Below are 22,893 nucleotides of genomic sequence, written 5' to 3'. Positions count from 1 at the left end.
CTATTAAGATTATCATAATTTGTGTACACTCCCAGGGCTTTCCCTAAGATTTGAAACTGCCGGGTAAATCAAATTAGCTGGCGATGAACCTTGTGTTAGCGAAGCATGTAACTACAACAGGGAGTTTATCCGAAAGTAGCCGGGATTCATGCTCGTAGTAACCGGAGGTAACCCCTGCCATCCGGCCGAAAATTGTTCGCAAAATGGCTGATGTGTATTCGCGTGTTAAATGATGTGTTCCGATGCTTACCTGGTGGGTTGTTTTTTCGCGGCTTCAGCAATGGTGGTTGCATCTTGAAGAAGATCCACCTGTCATCAGTGGTCATGCTTTGTTGTTCACTAATGCACTGTCATGGCCTCTTGGTTTCTCACTGGCTTTCATTCATTGTGGATCTTCTTGTCCTTTGGCGACAAACAAATGAACAAGTGTTTATTCCTTGACTCCCCACTAGGTGTCTTGAGTTGTACTTTGCAAAGGATGGTGTTTTTTCTGTTACTTTTCGCCAGACATTTTCTTAGGTTTTGCATGTTCTTTTTCATCCTCTAGAGAAGAACCCTCCAAAGATGAGCGCTTTCGGTCTGGGAGGCAAATGCTTCTTCGTAAAAGATGCTGTTCTCTTTTCGCTCGCCCTTCAATTCAACCAAGTAGAGGTGGAACTGTATTCTTCATGGCATAAAAGCTGTCACTATTTTCCCGGGTCTTTGTACTCGCTGATATTGGAGAAGACTTTACCTGCTGTTAGAGAATGGCAATCCAGTTTTAAGAACATTTAGATCTTTGCGATTTTCAAGAATCTTGGAAGAAAACACATCGTATTTCCTACCTAATTTCCTCATCACGTTTGCAGTGAACCTTTCCTTAACGCAAGGTCCCGGTTTGAACAATGCATGCTTTGTTAGCTCCTAATTATGCACTGTTCAGGTTATGAAAGGGTTAATGGCAAGACCTTAATGGATGCCTGTGGTTAGTGAATGGCCTAAATGAGATGAAATCATTGTGGAGTCTCGTAAAGCTTTCCTTTTATTGGTCGGGAGCAAACCCTGCTTATGTCATAAACTATTCACGCGTAATTGTCTAACATGCCATGAAGTTAAATAAAGCAGGTAATTGGGGCTTTGTTTACCAAATTAATTTACCGCTTGCACAATACCTGCTGCAAGTTAAATAGTTGGATCAGTGGCCTAAAGCAATTCTTTTGTTAGCTTCAAGGTGAGTTAAAATTTAAATCAGGCCCCATTGGGAGAGTAAATTGCGTAGGAAATGAGACAGTTCCAATTTTTGCTCTCGTTTCAACTCTCTCGCGGCCAAAATGCGGAAAACACTGGCAAATTCGAAAGGGAACGCTCATGTTTCGAACAGAGACTACAAATTCATGGCCATATCAACTTTCTTTATCGTTGCATTGCTAAAGCTTTAAATTTTCGTAACTCTTTGTTTTGTCAGGTTCTTGGCGGGTTACCTGAACAAACAAGTCACTTAAAACATAAAGAAAACGAAAAACATGACAAAAATTAATAACATTTTCCCAAATAAAATTGTTCCTAGGTAAACAATGTATTGTGTTAAACAACATGCAGATATTGTTTTCAAGTGACGTGTTTGTCTCATTTCTTTTCTACGTTCGCATAAAAAAGCACTCAACATATGAAGAGATTCGAGTTGTATTCACATAAATTACCCAAGCATGAGTGAATATTAGAGAACTTTCTCCCAACAAAAAAATTTATATACTTTCATATTATGAATCTTATATATGTTCTGTCTTCCTGATATTTAAGAACAGCTTGAGACGGTAGTATTTGCATTTAAAATATTTTTATGGTACAAATAATTTAACCGTGCGGAGATTGTTAAACTTTCACAATTCATAATTGAATACGAGATGATTGGGCTTAGATGTCAAGAAATGTGTCAAAATTATTAAGACTTTATTGGAGAAGAATGTATCGTTGTTTAGTCACGTTGGAAAACGGTGTAAATTGTAGAATATTTTTCACCCACCGTCAAGTTTATTCTATGGTATCCTTTTCTATTCTATTGTATTCTCTCTCAGAAGTCAATTATCCTCTCGTTTATGATATACCGTAAAAGATAGACCAACATTTAGGACACGAAGTATACCCTCCTGCGAATACGAACAGTATGTTGGTTGTAACTGATTCGCAAGACTTGTGTATCAATGAATGACAACTTATTAATAAGGTATCTGCTGCTTGACTCCTAACTGCCAAATAAATTTCGTTTTATTTAGCGAATACTATCAATATCTTGGCTGGAATTGGATAAGTTTGTCAGGTGACCTCAATACTTTTAGCAAGGCAAAGGTCGTCGAAATGCATGGGAGATTGATAATTCCACTTTCGTTTGTGAAAGTAAAGAACCTCTGTTCATAGTTGTCAGTGGTAACAAAGTTTAAAGCTTTAGTAAGCTTGGAGTGGGACTATATACAAAGAGGAAAGAGGAGTGAGTCAGTGGTAGTTTGAAGACAGTGCTTTCTGTTTTAATAATCGATCAATGATTATTCTTTTCTCGTTTTGCAACGCATTTGTGTAGAATCGCTTGGTAGGATTCGTGGCAGTGAATTATCACTGAAGAAAAACAAAGATAAACACGTAAATTTCGTGTAGGATAACGCATGCTCTAAAGACCTCGCGCGCTCCACACCCCGTAGTTTTTCCAAGAAGGCTGAGTTTATGCATCTTTCCATTGTTATTGGGCCCCGAAGTCGTATCTATCCGCAAAGAATCTGGGAAGGGAACCGGGGCGCGCAAAGGCGTTTGTGAAGAATGATGCAACGGGAACTCCATCTATTATAATTGCTGTTGTCGTCTAGCTGAGACGTGATGCTATTATTCATGGTGGTCACTGACTCGAACAGGGCGTCTTTATTCTAAAGACCTTTTCAAAACAGTGGAATGGTCCCGTTAAACACAGTTGTTTGGAAGACACAAGCAGTTACTAAAAATACCTAAACATACGAGGTTAAGATATAGGTACAACCACGTTTAATGAATAATGCTAGCTGCGGAAGTTCGTTTATCTCTTTTACAATCTCAAGAATTCCACTAATTTCTCTTGACAAGCGATGTGTAACTCGGAATTACTGTACAAGCTTTCATGTAAAAGCCAATGCAGTTATAGCGCATGCCAGCAAATAGTTGCTGATCCCGTAGATTGAGCCTGGATTGCAAAGGTCACCCTTGCAACAATCGATTGCACACCAACCCCGATCATGTTCTTTAGCTGCCTTGCATATAGGGTTTTGGTCTCGGTTACATTGGTCTGCTCTCTCACAGAACTTGGTGAACGTCCTAAATACGCGACTCTCGTAGTAGATCTTACTGCATCGCTCGTTATTTTCCGACGGACACGTGACATTCTCTGTTACCGTTTCACAGTGGTCCCATGATACATCGCTGTCGCATTTGTAGCAATTTATACCCGCCACTGCAGAGACAAAACGTATAACCAATAAGATCTTCGACAAATTATAACAGAGTAGCCAGCGTTAATTATTACAAGGTTGCGGGGTAGGCAAAAGGAAATTTCTACTGACATATGTCGCTAAGTGAAAGATACCCACCTCTGGCACAAAGGTCTACTACCCAATGTATCTCGCAACACCTTCCAGTATGCTAGCGAAGAGCGTAGCTAGAGTACTAGATATGCAACCCAACAAAACGTATATAAGCTACATGTTAGGACGAACACTGGCAAGCAGATGATTTCATTTAAAGCTATTGATCTTTGGAAGTCTATCCCAAAATACCTCAAAGATTTGAATGTGTACACCTTTTCTAAAAATATCAAACATTATTTACTCTCTAAGCAATACTCAAAATAACTGGTCTCTTGAAATTAAACATTATCTCTCGCTCTGTATACAAAACTCTCTTCCTTCCTAGAATTTGTCCGCCGGGCCGTACCTCTACTATATTTTACTGTACTACTAATATTATCTATAACCATGTTCTATGTTTCCACGCTCTTTCTGTTTCCCACTGGGCCCACTGACGTATTTTTTGGGATGCGTTGCTAAGGATGTAATGGTTAAGTAATTTGAGAGAATTTGGCATTATTTTAGCCATTTTCCAACTTTTGTAAGCCAATAACCCTAAATATGACGTCATCGTGCCACGCCCATGGTCACGTGACCAATAAAAGCAAACTCTGAATTTGTCTCCGTGCTACGCAATTTGGGTATTAAATCGGTGGTTTGATAATTTGTATTCGTTGTTGCATCCAGCCAAGCATGGTTTTCTTTTTATTTTGAAAAATGTTATTTTGAAAGACATTAACGATACTGAAATACCCATAACGTTTTCAAAAAAGATGATTTGAAAAAATCAATGCTTAGCTATATTCTGTATTTGGGGGTGAAACGCACAGTTCGTGCGGTGATTTTTTTCTTGTAAGTGGGTTTCCTGGTCAGCTCATGATATGATGACGTCAGTTACCGGAAGTAACATTTCACTTCCTTAGCAACGTGCGAAAAATCCGTCTGTGGGCCCCTTAATACAATTCGCCCTTGTCACACGGCGGCCATATTGTCCCGGGAGACCAAAAAAGCATTGTTTTACCACGCCAAGCCTCGCAGTGGAGATCATGGGGGTGAGGCTTGACGTGGTAACACAAAGCTCTTTTGGTCTCCCGGGACAATATGGCCGCCGTGTGACAAGGGCGAATGAAAACATCATCGACAACATAAAGATTTGTAACTGAATCGGTCACTTTTATAACACTTTTATGGGTCCGTTACAAGTATAACCATTTGCCGATGAAGTTACAAAAGCAGCACTTTCTCCTTAGTTGTTTCAAGACCCCGAGTGTTGGTCCGGCCGGGGCTTTAACTCGTGAACTCCCGCACGGAAGTCGGGTCAGTCACCAACTAAGCCACCGGCGCTCGCAGTGCTTTGAGTTTATGTTTTTAATTGGCGCAATTTTGCTCTCCAATCAGTGGCGGTAAAGAAACGGGAAAAGAAAACTTCTTTACGCAATTGCAAAAATTACCTTCCGATAACTCCGAGGATCATAGCTTCACTTGAATTCATATCCGCAGTTCATATATATGATCCATTTCATATAACATTTCATCGTTGATTCATTCCTCACGGGAACATTGGAACCCACAAATGACCAGCTCCCAGCGTCAGTGGCTTCATAGCTCAGTTGGTTAGAGCGTCGCACCGGTATAGCGAGGTCACGAGTTCAAACCCCGTTGAAGTCCTGAGTTTTTCAGGCTTCTTTACGCAATTGCAAAAATTACCTTCATAACTGCGAGGATCATAGCTTCACTTGAAAACTCTAACTAAGGCAAATAGACTATTTAAGTCTTAAATTATTAAGTCAAGCTAATTATTACGATGAATTTAGCCTTTTCCTTGTCGCTGGTAAGACCAGAATGCATATTTTTTACACAGTGATTCCTTTTTCTTTTTTGTTAAAGCTTGTTGGCGTAAAACTGGAACTGGCCACAGACCTTGATAAAGATTTGTATTTGGCTGTAATTTGTTCTCCTAGGGAACAATATTTTTTCGTTAAGTTGTACTGGGAGCTAAGATCACGGAAACTCGGATAATTTCTACAAAATCGTCACCCTCTGAATTATCTGTTAAGCTGATTAGATGCAGTGGTTTCTTTTGTCACTTACCAGGTAGCACAACCGAAATACAGAACTCCAAAACTAAAATAGCGCGAACAGTTTGAATATTGTTCATTTTAGTTAAATCTAGCGATCAGTCGCGTAATGGTAATGAATTTGTATAGCGCATTTTCTATTGACATATTCAAATGCGCTTTACAAGTGAGTGATCTATGAGTGAGATCGGACATCAGCATATATAGGCGCCGCTGGCAGCCGCTATCAGTCCATTAGCGATCTCACCCAGCATATGAATGAATGAAATGAGGCCTGACCACAACACCGGGAGCTCCATGCCCTACACTTTACGAATAGTGTGTGGGTTCTTTTACGTCGGCTTGAGTTCTGCTGGATTTAATTTAGGCACAACAACCGTATGTCCAAAAGACCTTAGCGTGCGAACAGCTGTGTGTAGCCATCTTGCTTCCGCATTAACATTTTCGTTTACGAGCCGCCATCTGGTCACCTTCTTATCCGAAATTTCGCATTCACCACCACGGAATGGCTTAGCTGACTGGTGACGTTTGTTTTCAGTGCAGAATAACCGTTGTATTAGAAAGCCGCGGGTCACCTCAGGAGGGGAGGGTGCGCACCCCCTGCACCCTCCCTCTACAAGCAGTTGCAAAAAGAGTTGAGACACTCACTGTTGATAACCGTACAATGCGTGTCATTCAAGTCAGCGCATCTCCAAACCCCCTTCCCCCCCCCCCCCCCCCAAGCAAAGTTGTTTCCATTTCCACTTGGCACTCAGACTAAAGTGTATCAACATTGAAAAAGGGGAGGGGTGAGGGAGGGGCATTCATCCTTTTCTTATGAACCAGAAGAGGGGTTTAGGAAGAAGAGGTGGATTTTCCATTCAGTGTCTCAACCTTTTTGCAATTGCTTGTAGATCCGCCCCTGCAAGAGTTGCCCTAATTAGCATAGCTGCACTGTAGATCTTCTTCAAGCCTTACATTAGAATTTCATATCTGGTTCATGTAGTCGGTAGGCAATTGTCACCTAAACCGAGTGCAATGGTCCCACGAGCTCGTAACAGAGCATCTGAACTAGCAAGCGAAAATGGAACTAGCTATTGGAAGGTCGTACGTTCGACTCCTGTATTGGTGCGATTGGATTTTTCCCGAGTAGTCATCAAATAATTTAAATTTTCAACGTTGGATTTTGCATTCGAATGTTCTGATTGGCTCATTAAATCTTCCAAGTTGTCATCGCTCATATTTTCCATATGATTGCAAGAAGTGTTGCCGAGCTGATATATTTATGGGTGAAAGTATCTAGAGATTCAGAGTTTATCAAAGTTTATTCAGACAAATTTTTCAGTTTCGCTTGTTGGATATGAAACTGGCTTTGTCCATCTCGGTTCTGCCCTCCCAATAAGCCATTTCCGATTTTATGTCTGCTTCCTCTTCAAAGCGAGTCTAATTGCGTAGTTTTTGTTATGGTAATTAGTTCTACTTTATATGTGAATGATAACTAATTTTCATAAGAAGAACTTAGACTCGCTTTGAAGAGGAGGAAGTTAAGAACTCGGATATGGCCTAATTGGTTTCTTAACATCTTTTATTTTATACTCGACACAATATGCATAAATAGGTTGTAGAATGCAATAGAGTGTGTTCGCTCATGTGACCAGCAGCCATATTTGCATACAAAAACGAAAGGAAGAATTTTCATAAAAACGGAGTTCAATTCCCAGAAGAATATTTCACTCCTCAAACATGGTTGCTATTTCTTTGTTTCACTCCTCCAATATGGCCGCCGTGACGTCACATGACAGCACTCTTAAAGGATGGTTTTCAATCACGTGATGAGACGGCCATGTTGATGCGCAAAGCAATTACAATCGAATACAATCGTTAGGCTATTAGTGTCTCCCCCACGGGGCTTTTCAGGACTAATTTACAATACTTTGAGGGGGACTTTAGCCAGACTGCTTGTTACGCAGTTTACAATGAATTTTTATGGAAGTGAAAGATGCCCCCGTCCAGATAAGGTTAGACCACAACACCGGGGACTACGTTTCATGTTTTGCATAGAGTGAAATTTCCAAAAGACTTTTTCTCTATTTTTCTGTGACGTCAAGTGAAAACCATCTGTAGGAAAATTGCTATGGAAACACAGCGAGGGAGGAATTTTGTTGCGTATCTAATATATAAAAAAGTCGTATGTTCTTGCTCGTGCTTTTTGTGTTTTACGTTCACTCGTTGATGTTCAGAAAGTTCTCAAGTTTCAAAACATCTTTCCTGTCCGTAAATCACGATAAGCACTCGCGTTCATACAATTCCTAAACAGATTGAACGCGCGCATGGAATAATAGTTAAGTATTTACTAGTTCAAACTCCATCAAATAACTTAACGTTATAAAGCTTATAAATAGCAAAATACCAAGCGTATTCATCTTTTTACACATTATCACGAGCAAATATAGTTATGGTGTCCACTTTCGTCGGCTGCCTTGTCGCCGGTCCTTATTCAATATATTAATTTTAAGATTTTTATTTTGTTAAATGCAATGGCTGGGTCACACTTGCGACAGTGGAATAAGCGTAAGCTTAAGAATAACTTGAAAAGAGAGAGTGACATTAGCAGCGGAAATTTCATAAATAGTGCCCAATCCCATTTTGTAAACTCTAATTCTGGAGATCAGTGAGTCCGCGTATGGCATTATTTTTTCCATGCTTAACCTTCCTCTACCTCTGAAATGACGATTATCGACAATAGCAATGTTTCTTGTGACGTCACCAATTGTTATTAATATGCCAAGCAGAACCTAATTGAGTGTTAAAACAGTGACTTCTTTTGTTCCGTGGTTGGCAAATTTGAATATCAAAAGAAATGTGGCGTCAGTGTTTGTAAACAAAAAATATTGCTATCCCTAATTTTCTCTGGATGGACTGTTATTGTCAATTTAAATTTCTCTGCCCCAGGACTTGCGGTAGCAGATGAAAAGAAAAAAGTAAAAGTTGCATTCCTGGATGGCATTTGAACCCTGCGCCCTGACTTTGAAGGAACTGTTTTTATCCACTCAACCACTAAAGATCAACTTGCTGACAATTGTACCGATTATTTACAAATACTCATTAGTATATATAAAATCATTGCTGAATAGTGGTTACGTCTAGTGCTTGATTTTAAAATGGTTAGCTTTCTCTTGAGGTCTGTTACCGACATTTTCTCCTGTTTAAACTTGTGTCGTAGCGGGTAATAATACACGACATATTTGACATATTTAAAAAAAAAATGATGTTTTGGCAGTTAGCGATGTGGTGGTAGTCTAATAGATAAGTGAAAAGGTCGTTAATCGGACATACCCAGGTTCGAGTCCCGCGAGTTCAGGCATCGGGGTTCGGAATTTAAAAATAGATATTCCGTTTCCCATAATCCCTATTAAGCGCTAAGCGTCCTAGTCAATCTAGAGAAAATTAGGAATTGTCGATAATTGTCATTTATTATATAGATACTGGTGAAATACCAGGATTTCTGCTTTTACTAAAAAATCATATCTTCACCGCGCGCAGTGAAGATATTTTATCTTTCACATGGGGGAATTTAGGTGTCGTCATGGTAACGAACACGATTAGCCAATAAAACGCGAGCTTCGTCTTTATTGTAAGATACTTTTGTGCTTCAGTATAATTCTTCTCTACTACATTAACATTTTTACTGCAAAATTTTACATTATCATGATTTGCTTTTCATAACTTTTACATCTTGTTTCATGTTACACAAAATGCGTGTTTTAGCGTTTGGTGACCACTTTTTCATCATTTTGAAAATGAATAAAACAAGTTGTTTTAAATCTGGACATTTCATCAATATCTATATAATAAACAGAACATTACATGGCCGCTTGGGGATACGAATTTTATCTTCTCGTGCTGAAAGTATCTCTCACGAGTGAGCGAAGCGAACGAGTGAGAGATACGTTCAGAACTCGAAGATAAAATTCGTATCCCGCGCGGCCATGTAATATCCTCTATTTCAGAGGTAGCGGATGGGTTGGTTACAAGTTGAACATTGTTATACCAGTGCTTATGTCACTGTGATCGAAAAACATAACGCAAGTCGCAAAAAAAGCTTAAGTTCTCCTTACAACTGCACTGTCATCTCACCCTCTTACAATGCACCAAAACCAAATTAAATAAATAAAGTCAAAAGCACCTGGCCTTGGTTGTTCAAAAGATGGATAGCGTACCGTGTAAATAACTATCCAGTGGATAGACACTATAGCAAAACCGATTGAATTATAGAGTGGATAGTGATTTATCCAGCGGATAGCCCTATCCACCCTTCAAACAACTGGGATCTGGGGCCCGTTTCTCGAAAGTCCCGAAAACTTTTCGGGCCCGAAAAACATTTGTGAAACTGCCAATCGCTGGTTTTGGAAAGCCGATCTTTTAACATGTTTTCAAGGAAATAAAAAAAAAAATGATCGTGAAGTTTGGCAATATAAATCCTCTCCGTTCTTGAGATACAAAGGGAATTGTGACACCCGAAGATGGCCCGTAAAGTTTCGGGACTTTCGAAAAATGGACCCCTGGTGTGGATACATGGACAGGAACCCGTGACCAGGAGGGAACAACTTTACTGTATCTGTGGAACGACGTTTTTACAGACCGAGTTATTTACAGATTGATTTTCCCACGAAACCAGACCTTTCCAGCAAATCACAAGTCTTGCATGAGAAATTACTACCCATGGGATTGAAAATGGTCACTCTTGCAAGCTAAATTTTATTAAGACTGAACTCGTCTAAAAGTAGCTTAAGCTGTGAGAATGCATTTACATAAACTAAGTATTGGAGTCAGTTGTAGTCTCTTGGTTATGGGTTCCTGACATGCTTGGATGGCTTACGCCTAAACGTCGGACTCCCTGGCCATTGATAAAACCATTAATTTATTGTTGTCAAGACCATTCACGTTGCTGACTAACAGTAGTTTCTCGTCGTGTCCTGTAGCAAAACCTTCATTATGTTCTTTGGCTTCCTCTATCAGTTCAATTTTAGAATCCAGGTTTGATTCATCTTCGAAACAGAGAAGGAAAGATGGAATAACAGAGGAAATAATTCCAACTCCACCAGCCAGAAGAAATGCGCCAACGTATTGTCCAGATTTATCCGCCATTAAACCTAGGAAAGTAACACAAAGGGACATTACAGCCACTCTGTAAGGATTAGGCTTTTGTACATTATGCTGGCATTTTATCGAGCATTTTAGTGAGGCAAAAGTATTAAACATTATTCGAGCATTTTAGTGGCATTTTCCCTACAAAAATTTCTTTTTTCAGAGGAAATGAAAATTTTGCGACTAAACCAACAAGAACAATCCTTAGAAGATTACATTGAAACATCACTTATGTTGCAACACAACAAAGAAGACTAAACTCTTGTTCTTAGGCCATCGTAGCTTCATTAGGAAAATAACACAAACAGCGGTGATAAACATTGTATTCCAACGCATTTTTATAAAACTTGACGTTTCGTATGCTAGTCAACACACATTTTCAAAAGTGACCGTTACAATTTTTAAAAACTATATATATATATATCGTAAACAATAGGGGTCTGGAACCTAGACTGAGAAAAATGATCTGCAGCAGTACGTGTCTAGACATAATGAAAAGTAATAGCTAAAACAGCAATAACTTCTCACTACTAATATTTACATTAAGGGAAGGCTTTAGCTCTTGAATGAACAAAGTCTCCTTAACTTTACAGTGAAAGTCAGTTTTTCCGGACGCTAAAATGTCAAAGTGATCCCATTTAATGTCGTGGCCAGTGGTTTTCACATGATCAGCAATGGCTGATGAATGGTCACTTTTAGATAGGGCCTTGAAATGTTCTGTTTTTCTGTCGTGGAGTCTTCGTTTTGTTTTGCCAATGTAGAATTCATCGCAGTTCCAGCAGGCAGCTTTATAGACGACTTTGGACCTCTGAGATCGGTTCAAGCGATCTTTGTATGGAAAAAAGGAGTTGATGCGGCGTGTGTTTTGGAATATGATCTTGAGATTGACGAAAGAGTAGAAATTGTATACGCAGGATTTCAGACGTTTCGTGACTTGGTTACTGTGAAGACCTAAGTAGGGTAACACGATTAAGATATCTTTTTTGGGGACTGTAGCTTGAACAGGGTTATTTGATTTGTTTTTATTTTTGTTCAATACATCGTTAATGTTGAACGTGATAACGCCTTGAGGGTAACCATTTTGCAACAGGAGCTTTCTCAGATCTTTAATAGCGGCCTGTAATAAAGATGGCGAGGAGCAAATTCGGAAGCATCGATAGGTGAGAGTGCGGATGAGGTTGATTTTGTACTTGCGAGGTGTGAATGAATCCCACTTGGTGTAAAGGCCTGTGAATGTCTTCTTCCTGAGATGTAGAGAAAGTGTTGTCAGGGCAGCGTTTGAGAAGGATGTCTAAAAATGGAATCTTATTGTCTTCTTCGAATTCAAGAGTAAACTTAATGCTATCGTGTCGACTATTTACAAAACTTAAAAACTTATTAGCATTGTCCTTGCTGTCAAACATGGTGAAGGTGTCATCGACATATCTGAACCAAAGTGAAGGACAGAATCTGCTGTTCATCAACCATTTTTCTTCAAAGTGGCACATGAAAATGTTAGCCAAAACGGGGCCTAAATGAGTGTTGACTAGCATACGAAACGTCAAGTTTTATAAAAATGCGTTGGAATACAATGTTTATCACCGCTGTTTGTGTTATTTTCCTAAAGAAGACTAACTTTCCGTGACTTAAATATCAAATACCGTATATTGTTAACTTATCATACTACATTTGTGTTCTACATATACGTTTTTGTGGAGCTGAGCCCTCATTTCTGTTAATGTTAAAATTAATAAGATTCAAATTTCACTGACAACCTTATCAGCCTATGTATAATGAGCATTAACTGAGCATTTTAGTAACTTTTTGGGGGGAGACCAAGCATTTTAGTGGGGGAAGAAGGAGCATTAAAATGGAGCATTTTAGTGGCAACTAAGTAAAAGTATAATGTACAAAAGCCTAGTAAGGATTTGAACCACACAGCGATGCCACTTTTGTCCAGAAATGCGCTTAATTAGATGCAATTCTCGAATTTCTCAAATCCCATAATACACCTCTTTTACCCCAAAACATTTGCATATGCATTGTTTTCGATTTCTCTTGGGACATCTTCATATCCCAAGAGAAATCGAAAACAATGATTATGCGAAATTTTGGGGGACAAGCAAGGTGTGTTATGATTTGATGATGAGAAAGTAGAGAATGACAACGAAAATCAAATGGGCCATTTCCGAGTTGCTGTTTGTCTCGGTTTCGAAGTGAGGCTTGGTGCTCAACTACTGAAAGGGAAATGAGTTTGATTTGCATAAGAATTCGCAACTCATTTCCATTTGAATGGATGTGCACCAGGACTCGCTTTGAAAATGAGGCATGCAGCAACTCGGAATGGGCTATTTACGCAGCCGACGGAAAGCGCGGGAAACCACTTGCCGAACAAATCACAATTTGTTTTGGTTTTGCTTCTTATTGGCTGAGAATTTGCCGCGAGATTCTTAAGCCAATCACAGAAAGACCGAAAAACAAAGAAATGGTGGAATTACGTTCGACTTTTCATTTAAAATACTTCTATATCATACACAAATTACCAACCAGCAATTGGTGGACCGGCCAAAGCACTGATTCCGCCACCCAGCATCGCAAATCCAAATACAGAAGCTCCTTTGGGTTCCGGTACCGAATTCAGTAAATCAATGATAAAAGTTGTCACCATCATTCCGTCCGACACGCTGAATACAATGGCATAGACCACCATCGGAATGTAAGACCTTGCCAGTGTCATTACCACTGTCGAGGCACCCATGAAAAAGGTTGCTACTTGAAACAGTACTCCCGCTTGAAAAAACTTCAAGTTACACAAGAAGCCTCCTCCAAGGCGGCCTAACGAGGCAAAAACGCCGAGAAAGAGGTATAGAATGGAGCCTTTTGCGGCCGGAATACCAAGGTCACGACAGTGCTCAACCTGAAAACGAATGTAAAACTTAGTGAAAACGGACGCAATTTTGCCATGCTAATGAGTCCAAGCAACGGAGAAACAGCTGTCCATGAAAGTTGAGATTCACACTGCTACCAGACTAACATTAGGGCAAGGATGGCACAGTCGGTTAGTGAGCGGCCTTCGTGCAAGACGTCCTGAGTTCGATCCCCTTGTCTCACGTCCTTGTTTCGACTTCTTTCCTTTCAGTGTAGCTTAGTTAGCCTTAAATAACCGTAAAACGGAGCACTAATGGAGAGGGGGGAGTAAAATTAGCGCACCGTCGACCTCAGTTTGTCAGTTGAATTACTGTTACGAGTTATCGATCTTAAATATGGTTGCTTTACTTTTTTACTTTTCGACGGCTACGGCTACGGCTACAGCAACGACAACAGCACAAAACAATAATATCATTGGTTAAAAAAAAGAAAAATAATTGTGCTGCACGAGCAGCACGCATTTTAGCTAATCTTCTTGCGGTACTTTGCTTAACAACGACCTGTGGCCCGTTTATCGATAACTTTTCGGGCCCGAAAAGCCATTTGTGAAACTAGCAACCACTTGTTTTGGAAAGCCGATCTTTTGACATGTTTTCAAGGTAACAAAAAGAAAAATAACTGTGAAGTTTGACGACTTAAATCCGCTCCGTTCTTGAGATACAAAGGGAATTGTGACACCCGGAAATGGCCCGTAAAGTTTCGGGATCTTCGAGAAACGGGCCCCTGCTGGCCCGGGCTGGTCGAAGCATGGTTTGCGCTAACCAGCATTAAACGCCATGGCAACATATTGGTTTTGATACCTCCTTAACCAACGGTTTGCGCTAAGCAGGCTTCGAGCGACCGTCCCCTGAAATCACCAAACTTGAGGTTTAGACGACAACTTGAGCATACAAATGTGAACCTCTTTCATTCGCAGTTTTTACTCTGAAACCACTGGTACCAATTTATCTTTAGGATACTTCGCCAACGTTGTGAGCCGTGATCGAGATGGAATAATCGCTGAAGACTCACGATAGTGCAAAGCAACAGTATTTTGAGGTGAAATTTTTCGTCAACTTTGACGTAGTAGATATTAAGGTCCCTGATCAGACAGTTGTTTGGAGAATTTTGAATGTATTTTTAAAAGGTATAATTCAAAGGGTCAACGTTTCGACACGCCTGTCTAGTGTCTCTGTCTTGGGTGATCCAGAGTTGTCCTAATAATCCTTTGATATGCTCACCTATCTGCAAAAAGGTTGTCCATGTTTGCGAAAGGGTTTGCAATGGTAATTTGATGTGCGCATTTGCAAGGCTACACTGAAATGCTCAGTACAGTACGCAACAGGTTTTGCCAACAATTCCTCACGTGCTGGGTGCAACTACGATTGGCTCTCACTAAGATTACATCAGCTGTATATCCTCTTACGAGTTGTCAGGCGAAATTTGAACACAACAGTCCGGAAAACATTTGAGCCCACAACTCCCATAATTTCCATAATTTGTTCCGTGATCGTCGAAGCACGACAGAACTACGTTAGATTCGTTCACAACTCCGAGCTCCCTTCGACCTGCGATGGACCTCTCTGTTCGCTTTGGATTGTAGAGGCAACAATTCGAGCTAATTCGTTAGCCAACAATAGCCTTTTTCACGGTTAGTTTTTCTCATTTGCATTACAATGTAATCTAGCATGTATGTGAGGCAATTTCGGGCTATTTTGTAGTTTCAACCACGTTATATTACATTGTAATGAAAATGAGAAAAACTAACCGTGAAAAAGGGCTATTGCCTAATATTTTTGACCCACAAAAATGGTAGTCGGTTCTCAACCTCGTTCTCATTGTCTCACTTCTTCCCTGGAAGGCAAGAAGAGGGACCCTGGGAACGAGCTTTGCCCACCGTTCTTCCGTTTTTGCACTAAGTCTTAGAATTTTCTGGCAATTGACTCAAAAGATACTTACTAAGTGAACGTATGGAATCATTCGAGAAAATGCGAAGAATGAAGGTAGGGCAACCCTTATGAAGACTCTTGGGTTCTTTAACACGGTGAGATTAAATCTGAGTTTTCTAGAAGAATTGTCTTTCTTTTCACTTGAAGACGATGGGCCTGAGCTGAGAAGAAATCCACTGAACGATAATATAAACAGAGCTGTAGCGAGCACTCGAAATGTGTTTCTCCAATCCAAAGCATCTACTAAGGCCTGCAAAGCTGGGCCAAGGATCATTGTACCCAATCCTTGACCTCCTGTTAGCAAACCAAGGGCCAAAGATCTTCTTTTGACAAAGTATTGAGACGCTATTACGGTTGAAGTCACATAAATGAACGATGCACCAAATGCAAAGGGCAAACTAAAGATTATGTAAAGAATGACAATCCTAGTGTGATTTACAAATGAACCCATTGCCAGCCCCGCTGAAGACAACAAGCATCCCATAACTGTGGAAAATCGAACTCCATATCTGTTGAGTAAGGCACCTGTGAAAGGACCACTGGCATAACAGACTCCAAGTATGATAGAGGAAACACATGCTGAAAAGGAAAGGAACAAGTATAACTCAAAGAGGTATATTAAAATAATTTAGGCGCTATTGGGATTTAGTGCACATAAATGAATTTTGTTTTTGCAGTTTTTACAGAGATTTTGGGCACGGTGACCAAAATCCCTGTACACGATTCGTAGCTCCTTGTGCCGAGGGTAATTCTAAGATTTCTGTTATTATTACTTCAACCGAATTTTATCATTTCAGAGGGGCCTGAACTCCACACAAGAGAATAGGCTTGGGAACTGGTGGATGCCCAGATCTGCGCCTCGCATCCTTGCCCGGGTTTGTTCAAATTAGTGCCCGTCCACAAACACAGGACACGCACTCGAAAAGTCAGAATGCACAGGACCTTACTTCGATAATGAAGAAGTTAGTTTCTTTCCACTTTAGGAGAACGCATACTATTTCGTGTCGGTTCTTTCTGGATGCTCTTCTACTTTAGGAGTGTGGGCACCTTCTTGGACTGCCTTACCACACGCGTCGATTTCACGCGAAGGCCTCGAGCCCATGTAGTAACCAGTTTCGTTCCAAAACTCGTTTTGGCCATCGCCATTATTATATTGTATATCAAGCTCATAAGGCCATCTCCTTTTTTTTCTCCGTTAAGCGTCGTCCGACCGACCCAGATTTTTGACATTTTCCAAAAAAAGAAAATTGGTAACGACGTTTTTAAGCCATTATTATGTCGCGTAGGAGTTTCGGTGGTTGATCCTTTTTCTCACGCTGTTTTAATTTTGCAACAACATCCACCAACTTTTCCGCCATATTGATTTTGGGTTCACGTCTTGTTGTTTTCCAGGCCTCCGATTCCGAAAATGCTTATGATTTTTTTTTTGGTTTTTTTTTTTTTTTTCAATCCGACCGACCGACCCAATATCAGGAAACGCATTCGACGGTAAACGAAAAAAAAGGGCATGGCCTTACGAAAATGTTGAGCTATTGAACCTTTTTGTCGTGTTCAGATTTGCAACTGGTTTATAACACTGCCTGAAAGCATTCCACAAGTCCATTTTCCCTGAATATTTGTAGGCAATCAGTACAATAAAAATATATTATTTATACTGGAGATCGAACGCACTTCAGTAATGCAGCCATTATTATCACTTGTTTCTAAAGAAACTATGGTGATGCATCGGTGGGAAGTTAAAAACGAAACTTTGGTTCTAAAAAGATGGGTTTCATCAAGCGTTAGCTATTCATCAATTCGTTCTTCAAAAAATCCAATGCCCTGCCAGGAGTGACATGTGACTTGTGTTTCTGATCCGCCGCTCTACAAGGGGCACAGGGTCCAGAGGAGATATCTTTGTCGTTACAACATCAAAACCCGTCGAAAACATCTGAAATAATGGGTTATTTTGATCGCGTTGACGATCGCGTTACAGTTTCGTTACACATTCTGTATACCGCAAACCAAGAGACTGAGGGCTCGCAACATCGGCTTGCAGTATAAAATACGGAAAGGAAGGAAACTAATTTGTGGCCGATTTTCGAATCCCTGAAACTCAAATGGAATTGGATTAAATTGCCTGATTTTACTAACGTGATCTAGAATTGTTATGTATTTGCCAAATACTGTAGGCAAACGGCATAAGAAAGCGTTCAAATTCATTTTCGGCGACCGAAATTTACGGCTTCGAGAGAGAGCTTTCGTTCGGTGTGCACCGCAACACATAGTGACGGAAATGACGCGTAAAGTAAATGTGCGCAAGATCGGAAGTAATTTTAAGATGCCCCAAGTTCGGAAACACCAACGGTTTCTTTTGCAACTTTTCGACTGTTGACGTGTACAACAAATGTCCAATCTTTAAAGATCTTTACTTCAGTTAAAACTCGGTCGCCTTCACATAGATCTTGTGACTGGACTTTTATCCACTCAAAGAAGTCGTCGCTAGAGCTAGATAAAAGCCAATCGAATTCTTTTGTGAAAGCTGGCAAGTCTTCCCATTTAACACGGTCTTCTTCCAATTTTGAGGTTTTTGAAAGTGGGTACTGCCATACTCGGCCACCGTTAACTCTTCGCTGGACTCTACTCGCCTGTGGAAAGGCCTCCTTTAAAATAATCCCCAGTTCTTTGACTTGCAATGGAAATTTTTCCTTTTCGGAGCTGTTATTTACATAGTCGTCGAGTATTTCTTGTACGGAGATAAAGTTTTGTTCGTCTCTTCGATAATTCATTGAAAGCCTGCAGGTAAAATAGTCAAGTTCGATCAGAGAAAAATCAAACATGGTTTTGTGGCTCACGTTCGAAAGCCAACTGGTCAGATATCTTACCATTTAGAAACAAACACGTGTTTTTCTCTGTTCGATACTTTGCATCTCTTCTCGTCCGGCTGCTTTTCGGGCAACGAAACGGGTCTTTTCAAGGGAAAAGCCGCCATTATTTAAACTCCCTCCACAGCTGATGTTTTGATTCTCGAATTAGTAACGGTCTGTTGCTTTTGTGTTTCCGGTCCCAATTCACTTCCGTCACCAAGTGCTGCGGTTCACATCGAACACCGAGTAACGTGGTACAAGTTTCCTCCTAGCCTGCGAGCAAGCTCTCTTTCGGGGTGGGTGGGCTCTCTCCTCGACCGCCCACCCACCCCGAAAGAGAGCTTGCTCGCAGGCTAGTTTCCTCCCTTTCCGTATTTTATACTGTAAGCCAATCTTGCGAGCCCTCAGTCTCTTGGTTTGCGGTATACAGAATGTGTAACGAAACTGCGATCGTCAATGCGATCAAAATAACCCATCATTTCAGATGTTTTCGACGGGTTTTGATGTTCTAACGACAAACATATCTCCTCTGGACCCTGTGGGATGTCACGCAGAATACGCTTTGAATTTACAGTCAAGCGTCACGCGTGACCAGGAGTTTTGAAGTTTTAACTGCGTGCCAGTTCTGAACTTCGCAATCGAGATTCTGAATTTCCCGTGGATCGCAAATAATTAGCTGTGAACTTTAGTTTTATTATAAAATAAACGGTGTTTGAAAAGTGAAAACTATTTCAAGCGTTTGATGAATTATCGTTCAGTTATTGCGCATTTCTCGTACCAGCTTTCGGAAAAATCTTCAAGATTCCACTCAAAAAGAGGAATTCCGATATTCATTTCAGTCTAATGGCTACTGATCACGCATGACATAGCTCGACTGTAAAGAAACTTGTGGCAACAATGAAAAAATAGCAGCTATTGTTTTCCCAATATTTTCGTCCCATAAATGTCAGGCAAAGTCTTATTTTTGATCAAACATGTCGTCCAAGATGTCACTGGATGAAGTTGAGCTAACAACTGCACCTTCAATATTTTCGACCTTCGACCATCTAATTGGCAGCTGGAACAAAGGAACTGGTTTGTACAAGTGAAAAACAAGAATGTCTGTTTGTGTGAAGAGCAATCTTTTAACTCATATGTTCCATCGAAAAGTCGGCGAGAAAGTTGCGCAAGTTAGCGCATTCTTTGTTAGTGGAGCGAGAGAATTTTGAAAAATTTGAACGTTTTGCAGGGCTTATTGGTATTGAGAATAAAGTGTACCAGAATTGCGTGATCGTTCGCCAATTTTTTTATCGATTATTAGAGGTTTTGAGGAGTTTGAATAGAGCCGGTCAAACACTTGAACGTCTTTGTATTATGAATGCAAAACGCAAAACCGGCTTAAGCCATTTCCCACTGTTGTCCTCCAGACTGTTTAGTGTATTATGCTGCACCTTAGTTCCCTGGATGCCAGAGGTTTTTTCTCAATTCCGTCGCTCTGAGAGGGAAAAACCTCTGGCAGCCAGGGTACACCTGAGCGTCTTGTCAGGATTATTCGTTTTGTTTTTTTCCTTGCTCGTTGCCCGAATTTCAAAATGACGTGTTCGTTTCCGTTTTCAACTGTACATTATAACCTTAATTGTTTACTTAACCTACTGGTATTATGTCTTAGTATGGCGGTGTCCCCCTGCATGTGTTAAATAAAAAATTTCCACTTTTTTGTTTTTCCCGGAGGGTGTTTCCAAGTGCAAGCAATGTCGTCAATACAGCCTGAAGAAAAACCGCGTGTCAGGTTCAAATGCTTGATTGAACCTTTTTTTTTTACGGCGTGGAACAAATTTTATTGAGTAACTTGTTTTTCGACGCCAACTGATGACCGTTTAGCCTGTGCTGAAAATAATCCGATGCACTAAGTAGCTGAGGATTTTCTCGCGTGGTTTCCGGTTGCTTGTCGATTTGCTATAGTCTTGCAAAATAACGTATCTTCTTCGCCTCATACGAGAAAAAATAAGGATGAATGAGAACTCGGACTATATTTCTCTCTCTCTCGTTGCTAATGGTCTGATTATGCTAAAATTAATAGGAGTAAGAGAAACAAATAGAAGCAAAAATGGTTTAGGCCAATCCCTAACTAAGCGAGATTTTATATTACAAGCGTTGCGATGGACTCTCCCGAAACTAAGTACAGGTACAAGCTCTATTCTTATGAAACCGGTGATTCGGATACCTCGCCAAACCGGAGCTCTCTCAACAAAACTTTCGATTAATAATGCACTTCCACCCGGCTTCCGAAAAAAAAATTATTTATGATGTTTTAAGCTGCGCGCCTTTTCACCGCTGTACAAAATGCCGACGAGATGAATTTTTTTCATTTATCCGGGCATGACCACCGTGCAACGGTATATCGAGGTAAACACTTGTCATCTCATTCATATTGGATATTTCGCCGAATAATTGTGTCCAAAAGCCGTCAACAAGACACGAATATCATTCCCGCCTCACAACTTTCACTATATATTGTCACCTCGTATCTTACCTGTCCTTTCTCGAGTTTCATGAAAAGCATCCATTAGAACGGGAAAAAGAACACCAAGAGCGAACGAAAATCCTATCGTGAGAACCATACACAGTGTTGAACAAAGACATATAAACCAGGACCATAGGCTGTCGGGTTTGTAAGAAGAAACGTTCCAGGCACTGAATGCCATGCTAACACCTTCACAAAGTTCTTATTTACAGCTGCACGCACATACTGTGTCGATCAATTTTTGTTATGTTTATAATCAGTTGCGAGAGATTTTTTTTCCTCATAGAGAAATTCAAGTACTTGATCCATGTTTGGGTTTCGCGTGTTTTGCTGAGTAGCTATGAGTGAAACCACCTTTGTTTACCTGCCGTGACCAATGATTTCCGGTTTTTCGTTCTTGTGTAATTAAGAATATTGATCACTGATTCTTCTTGGGATGTTTTAATCAGGAAAAAAAATCTTGTCTTTGTCACATGCCTTTTTTATATTTTTTCATATGTTTCGCCTACTGGTTTCAACTTTTCACATAGATGAGGTTTTCACTCTCTATTATTCAATGAAAGTCTACTTATTCCAAGTCTGTTTTTTTTTATTTTTTACGTTGAAACCCTGAAACTCTCGATTCAACACATGCAGATTTATGCGCATTTGGATTCACTCATTAAGAAGCTGACACGAGCGAAATGTGGACATTTCTTAACCGACTCGTAGCCTGGAAAATATATTAGCGGCAGAAGATAATCTCATGCTCATAAAATTTGACTTTTTCTAAAAGCGGTGAGTGAATACGCATGTACACTCCGCAACCAAGGTTAATTAATGCATGTTATTATGTTAAGCCGGTGATTGAATATTCTAACAGAACCGACTGATTCAAGAGGGTCTGAATGGGGTGGTCCACATGTCGGTTGTCGGTTAAAATTTTCGACCTTTGTCGGTTGTCGGTAAATTCCAGTTAATTTTTTGGTCGCTAGTCGGTAATTTTTTCCTCGTTTTGTCGGTAGTCAGCAGTATTTTTTAGACCTTTGTCGCTAGTCGGTTAACCACATTTACACCCTCATTCAATGATGACTCATGACCACATTTTCTAACTCAAATTAACGGTAAATGAACTTCTTCTTCTTCTTTCGTATTTATCGTTAAAATTACGATTATCGTGTAGTCCAGTTAATGATGACCCAACTTTACCAAACCGAAGTGCTCCTTTAAGAATTAAAAATTCTAATCCTGTCTCAAAGAAAAGGCTTAGAGAGATGCTGTCACGAGAAGCATGTCAAAGCATAAATATAAATAATCACTCGGTGTGATAACTTATTCACCGTCGGTTTCGACCGCAAAACTGATATTAAGAGGAAGTTTTAAGTAAAAAAAAACTTACAATAATCAATGCCTGAAAGCATTGTTGAGCTTCGAGGCGGAAGTTGTTTCAAGTCTCACAACGTCAGGCTACCTTCCTGAAACTTCAGTTTTATTTCTCCGACTGTCATTTATTGAAAAGACTGAGGCAACAGAAAATTATCTTCTTGTGATTGATGCGTGAATAAGTGTCATTAACAATCACAGTTTTCCGCCTTTGCTACAACCTGTTATCATCCAACAATCGGCATCACTTTTCTGATTATCCAATGTTGACCAATCAACAACACGAAGGAGTAAGTTTTTTTTTTTTTTCAAAATTTCACCAACAACATTTCACACCAAAACCTTGCAGCCATTTCAACGTTTATTTTAATGATGCCCTTATCAGTCTTATCATGCCGTTCCTGGTTTTGGACAAACCGTCTGCAATATATTTCATGCAAGATTAAAGTTATCTTGTCTCTTTAACGCATCTTCTCTTCCCATTAGCTGCTAAAGAGTTGACAATCAATATGGATGCCATGTGCCCTTCACGTCGGTCCATTTGCCACTTGTTATCTGTGTGAAAATGGGAGATATTTGGCT

At 40.1% G+C, this 22,893-nt stretch overlaps 1 protein-coding gene and 1 long non-coding RNA gene across 3 annotated transcripts in view; both read right to left on the bottom strand.

Annotated features, from left to right (window-relative positions):
- LOC137980493 (uncharacterized) overlaps positions 1–1,533 on the bottom strand; it is a 9,253-nt gene extending 7,720 nt beyond the window's left edge. The window contains exons 1-2 of the long non-coding RNA XR_011118534.1: positions 825–1,533; positions 251–736 (exon numbers count right to left, since the gene is read on the bottom strand). This is a non-coding gene — a long non-coding RNA (uncharacterized lncRNA). The remainder of the gene's footprint in view (positions 1–250; positions 737–824) is intronic.
- Positions 1,534–6,975: 5,442 nt separating this feature from the next.
- Positions 6,976–22,513, bottom strand: LOC137980490 (monocarboxylate transporter 10-like). 2 transcript variants are annotated; one of them, XM_068827948.1, is made up of 4 exons: positions 22,328–22,513; positions 15,611–16,179; positions 13,292–13,661; positions 6,976–10,770 (listed from the first exon to the last, which is right to left on the bottom strand). In XM_068827948.1, the coding sequence occupies exons 1-4, from the start codon at positions 22,347–22,349 to the stop codon at positions 10,499–10,501; spliced, it is 1,233 nt and encodes a 410-aa protein (XP_068684049.1). In that variant the 5' UTR covers positions 22,350–22,513; the 3' UTR covers positions 6,976–10,498. The 2 variants fall into 2 exon arrangements, with proteins under 2 accessions (XP_068684049.1, XP_068684048.1); XM_068827947.1 differs by lacking the exon at positions 22,328–22,513 and adding an exon at positions 20,959–21,297.
- Positions 22,514–22,893: the final 380 nt, after the last annotated feature.

Source organism: Montipora foliosa, chromosome 12 (genome assembly GCF_036669935.1).
Source record: "Montipora foliosa isolate CH-2021 chromosome 12, ASM3666993v2, whole genome shotgun sequence".
Taxonomy (NCBI): domain Eukaryota; kingdom Metazoa; phylum Cnidaria; class Anthozoa; order Scleractinia; family Acroporidae; genus Montipora; species Montipora foliosa.
Note: the sequence above shows the minus strand (reverse complement) of the source record. Positions and strands in the feature narration are given on the sequence as shown.